The sequence below is a fragment of the Labrus bergylta genome, chromosome 14 (genome assembly GCF_963930695.1).
Source record: "Labrus bergylta chromosome 14, fLabBer1.1, whole genome shotgun sequence".
Taxonomy (NCBI): domain Eukaryota; kingdom Metazoa; phylum Chordata; class Actinopteri; order Labriformes; family Labridae; genus Labrus; species Labrus bergylta.
Window position 1 is genome coordinate 5,122,186 of NC_089208.1, and position 5,804 is coordinate 5,127,989.

General features: G+C 32.7%; 1 protein-coding gene across 1 annotated transcript; it reads left to right on the top strand.

Annotated features, from left to right (window-relative positions):
* Window positions 1-859: 859 nt before the first annotated feature.
* Window positions 860-4,758, top strand: alkbh4 (alkB homolog 4, lysine demthylase). Its single transcript, XM_020640542.3, has 3 exons — window positions 860-996; window positions 2,130-2,312; window positions 2,700-4,758. The coding sequence occupies exons 1-3, from the start codon at window positions 880-882 to the stop codon at window positions 3,219-3,221; spliced, it is 822 nt and encodes a 273-aa protein (XP_020496198.2). The 5' UTR covers window positions 860-879; the 3' UTR covers window positions 3,222-4,758.
* The last annotated feature ends 1,046 nt before the right edge of the window (window positions 4,759-5,804 follow it).

Consider the following 5,804-nt stretch of genomic DNA (forward strand, 5'->3'; position numbering starts at 1 on the left):
TGTTGACAACAAGTTGTTTTCTGAATGATAGAAGTAAAAATGTGTGTAGAAAAATTAACACTGAATTTTTTAATTGCTCAGTTATATAAACGTTGCTGTAGAAGTTCTTAAGCCATACCGTTTTCAACTTTGAAAATTATTTAAACATTTTGTTTTATTTTTTTTATTTAAATCTTTAAATATATATATGTATATTAAATTGTAAAATATTTTTTCTATTATTAAAAATATATATATATTTTTTAATTCAAATTTAAAATCCCTGGAAAATAAACCCAACATGTAAATGCTTTAAGATTATGTTTAAACACTGACGGTTCTTTAAATGTTATCAGACAGACAGACAGTATCTTCTTATTTATAATAAATGTGTGTACCTTAACTCGTTGCTGTTTTTTCTCCTTTTAATTTAGCCAGAACACGTTCATGTACTTTTGTCTTATTTTATTTTATTTTATTGGTTTGTGTTCCTTTGATCGTTTTCTAATAGTTACAGTCTATGTTTCCTTTGCATCTATTCAATTTAAATGTTTGTGTGCTGTTGTTATGAGACATGTTGGTTAATGCAAATCTTCGTTAATGACTGATGTAAATATGTTTGATTTGATTTTTAACTTCTATTTTTATTTTTAATAATTATATTCCCGTCCCCTGTTTTCTTGAGCTGCTGTAATGCACAAATTTCCCCCATCAATAAAGTTTATCTTTATCTTTATCTTTATTTGCAGAGTTCCTGTGGAAACAACAGTTAAATAAATAATAACACCTAAATACTTTTTACAGTCTCAGGGTTAATATGAACATTTCCGCTAGGGGGCGATATCAACCTATTCCAACAGGAGTGTGCTACCCGCCGGGAACACACGAAGAAGATGCAGGATGATGGCTCCTGACAGCAGGGACGGCACTTCTTCATGTGCTTGTAAAGGAATAAGGCGGTGTCTGATATGCGAACATTTAACAGGAAAGGGACAGTTGGAGGCAAATAAACCAAAGGTAAACAAATATTAGTGAAAAACGGATTTGACATTTATTTAGTACGCTGTAAACAAACACAGATAATGCTACCTAGCGCCATACTCGAACATGTACGGATGCTCTCATGGGACATTCTAGCGAACCAGGTTGAAACGCCTCAGTTTGTCACTTTGTAACAGTATTATTACATTATTAAGACAGATGACATTTCTCTTGTTACTAGTTACATTGGTATTTCGTGCTTAAAGGAAGAAACAGCAGTGTGTGTTTACTTTCACAGTCAGGATGTTTTTGTTTATGTGTGTGGTCGGTACACTTCTCTCTGTTTGGCTGTTTAATGTTGCTCCTCCTGAATTGGCATTAATTGTTATCATGCAGTACTCAGACATTTATTTAATTTTGTGAACTTGTGGCTAACCATCAGAGATTACAATATCATGAATGCTATAGAATTTATTACTGTAAATATTATTTATCTTATTTTACCTTATTTTATTTTATCTTATTTTACCTTATTTTATCTTATTTTACCTTATTTTATTTTATCTTATTTTACCTTATTTTATCTTATTTTACCTTATTTTATTTTACCTTATTTTATTTTATCTATTTTACCTTATTTTATTATTTTATTTTATCTATTTTACCTTATTTTATCTTATTTTATTTTACCTTATTTTATTTTATTTTATTTTATTTTACTTTATCTTATTTTACCTTATTTTATCTTATTTTACCTTATTTTATTTTACCTTATTTTATTTTATCTATTTTACCTTATTTTATTATTTTATTTGATCTATTTTACCTTATTTTACCTTATTTTATTTGATCTATTTTACCTTATTTTATTATTTTATTTTATCTATTTTACCTTATTTTACCTTATTTTATTTTATCTATTTTACCTTATTTTATTATTTTATTTTATCTATTTTACCTTATTTTACCTTATTTTATTTTATTTTATCTTACCTTATTTAATTTTATCTTATTTTACCTTATTTTGGTTGTATTGCACCGTGGGATGGAGACAAACGCAATTTCGATTCCACTGTATGTCTGGCATATTTTGAAATTGACAATAAATCTGACTTTGACTTTGACTTTGAATAATGAAGGATCTACCTGTCGTCTTTTTTTCTGTAAAGATTGTGCATCATTTCCTCTACAATCCTGAGACGAAGCTTGCAGAAGATGCAGAGGGTGCATCCTTCACGTTTCCTGGTGTCTTCCTGTGGGAGAACTTTATATCCGAAGAGGAGGAGAAGGAGCTGCTAAACCACATCGACCAGGATGTGTGGAATGAGTCGCAGTCCGGTCGAAGGAAACAGGTAATGAGGAACACCTTTTAGTTTTTACATTTTAAATGCAGCCAATCACAACAAATTTGTTGCAAATTGATGTCTGTCATAGTTTACTTTGTATGTAATTTACCAGGGCGAGGGGTTTGATTGATTTATTTTATATATTAAAACTGGATTCCAGACATTTCAGAATATAAGATGTTTTGCACCAAGTTTTAGGGTAAACTCACAAATGATCTTCATACCAAATAGCTAAGTTTTTAGTCAAGGTGACCTACGTTTGATAAACTGCATGTAGTCAATATTACAATAAACATTCTTTTGTGAATATCACACACACATACCATTATTAATATTATTAAAGATGATTACATTCTGATAAAAACAAACTTTTTACTCATATTTTTGTTGCAGGACTTTGGACCAAAAGTGAACTTCAAGAAAAGAAAAGTGCGTTTTGGTGGCTTCAGTGGACTTCCCGCCTTGAGTCAAAAACTCGTGCTCCGGATGAAGCTAGAGCCAAGTCTATCAGACTTTCAACCTGTGGAGCAGTGCAATCTGGATTATCATCCTCAGCGAGGTTCTGCCATCGATCCACACCTGGACGACTCGTGGCTGTGGGGGGAGCGCTTGGTCACCATCAACATGTTATCGAACACCACACTCACCATGTCCCTTGAAGAGGGTCTGCCAGGGTTCGGCTTAGCAGAGGAAGTCCAGGTAGCTGTGCATCTTCCTCGCAGATCTTTAGTGGTGTTATACGGCGAGGCACGGCATAGATGGAAACATGCCATTCACAGGGAGGACGTTCATGAGCGCAGAGTCTGCAGCACCTACAGAGAGCTTTCTTCAGAGTTCCTACCTGGAGGGCAGCAGGCAGAGCTGGGAGCTCAGCTGTTGAACATTGCTTTGAGCTTCAAAGGAACCCCAATATAGACTCAACTGATGAGGCAGAGGAGATTTTCAGACGCCTGTAGACATGGTGGAACTTTTGCATTTCAACTAAAATGAAAGGCAAAACTTGTTTTAATGCTTATGGTGCCTCTTGTGACATTTTGCCTCAAATTGCAGACTTGAAGTTGTGGCGTTGTTCTAATGAGCAAAATCCCGTCAAAGATAATTAAAGGGACTGCACTCAGGCTTTGTTTCACCTGTTAACAGTCAACATTAATCCAAAGACTTGATACAGTGATAAGTCAGCTTTTGCACCTTCAAATATAAATAATGATATATTTTTATATGAAAAGGCACTGTCATGTAAAATAGGCTCCAAATGTAATTTTTAACCTGAGTTGGGATTTATTTTTGAGAAATGTAACCATGGTGTGCATATCTATTCATAAAGCAAATTAATGCAGAATGAAAGGTAAAAAGTAACATACAGCAGATCTGAGACGTTGCACGATATACGTGATATGAGTGGGACAAAAATGTTTTTCTTGATCTTGCCTTTCAACACTTGTTTTTTTAAATCTGTATTGTTTGAATAAAAAAGAAAAATTGAAAGTAAAACTTGTAAAGCAAAATATCTACCCAAAAACAGTCATACAGAAACGTAATGTTTTAACTGCTAGCGAAGGTCTAAAAGGTAAATCAGGTTATTTTAGATACAATCCAAGAATAGCTGTCTATAGAAGCTGTTTTGTTCTGCTAACTTCAATAATATATTAATATTAATAATAGATCTGCCATGTATTCTTTCTCTTGCTTTGCTTTAAGTTATAAAAGTGTAAATCTCGGAGCGTGCAATTTTAAAGGAAAAACTAAGAAACCCCCAGAATGTTTCTAAAGTCTTTAACATGTTTTTGATTGATTCTAATAATTTTTGTTCTCATCCTTGTCGCCTTTTTAAACATGCATTTATTGAAATATATCCTTGAATTTGTCCTGCAGCTGTGAGGTGTCTCTGTAATAAACGTCAGCATTTATGTGCTTAACGTAGCTGTAATGTTTAGACTTGGCCAGACAGGAGCACTGCTGGCTGCAGCTGATCTGACGCCGAGCTGCTCAGCTGCTGCAGTGAAGAGAAGCATCATTAATAAAGGAGTGGCTGCTGAAGTGAAGGTCATCATCCCCCTGCCGTGCTGCTGCAGCTCACATGTTGTAATGCACACATTTAAAGGACCACACAGTTGTGTTTTTTAACACTGAGCTCATAAATGATCGATAATGTGAACATGATTTGATCTCTGAATATGTTCCTATAACTCTAAATCTGTCATTGATTTTCAGTCACGTCACTACAACCATCATCACACCTACTAGCGAACAAAACGAAAAACAATCAAAGATGGAGTCTAACTGCAGATTTTTTTTCCCCCAAGAAAAAGTATTCTTGGATGGTGAGAAATTACTTTGGAAACCATTTACAATATTCTTTTCTACTGTTCATTCAAACTGTTTAACAGTTTGATATCTATGAGCACTTTTTTTTTGTCCTGTAACTGGAACACAACTATTTCTGTCCGAATAAAAGTCTTTAAAAACAAATGAAGTAAGGAGTTATTTCAAATTTAATTTAGGAAAAAGTGCATAAAGCTTTTTACAATAAGAGGAGAAGAGGTCAACATGCTCCAGCATCACTTGTAGTATGAAGATTTACTTTATTAACAAATTAGATCGACGCATTTCGGCTTGTTGCCTTCATCAGGGTCATCAGTCAAAATACCTTTTTAACGCCCTAATTATTTGTTTTACTAGTCATAAATTTTGATTGACTGATTCAATTTATTTCAGACATATAAAATAAAATCAAACATGTAAAAAATACAAAACAAAATGAAAAGCACGAAAATACAATAAACAAAAAACAAAGTTCAAATTATTTCACAAAAAAAGAAAAAGAAAATTACATATATTCAATTGATATGCCTGAAAAGGAGGAGGAAGAAGTATAAAACTTATTTAATCCTACCCCTTTTCCACAGCTCAATAATTAATATTTGTACATTTGTTTCTACATTTCATTTGTTTTTAATATTTTTGCTTGTTTTAATTGTAAAGCTCTGTAACTTGTTTTTGAAAAGTGCCATATAAATACAGTTATTATTATTTACATATTGTATTCAATTCATTTAATTTTGATCTAGAATAGAATAGATGTTGATTGCCATTTGCACAGGTACAGGACGGTGCAGGTACATTGGAATTCTTGTGCGTTTCTCCCTGAGTCCAGCTTCTACAAAAAAAAGTAAAAATTATATATAAAATAGAATAGCATTATAAGAAAAAAAAAGTAAAAAAGTACAACAACAAAAAAAAGTAAAAAATAAATAAGTTGTAGTAACAGCTAAGTGATTTAAAATAAACTGTACAGAAGCTATACATCTATGTGAAGCATTCTGTTTTTAGGCAAGGCAAGTTTATTTACATAGCACATTTCGGCAACAAGGCAATTCAAAGTGCAATTGACTGTACTTAAACAAATAAATAAAGCTACCTTTCTTGCCAATTCGTTGACCCGACCTTTATTTTGAAGGGCTCAGGCGGACATCCTTGTTTACTCTTGTCTGCTGGAGC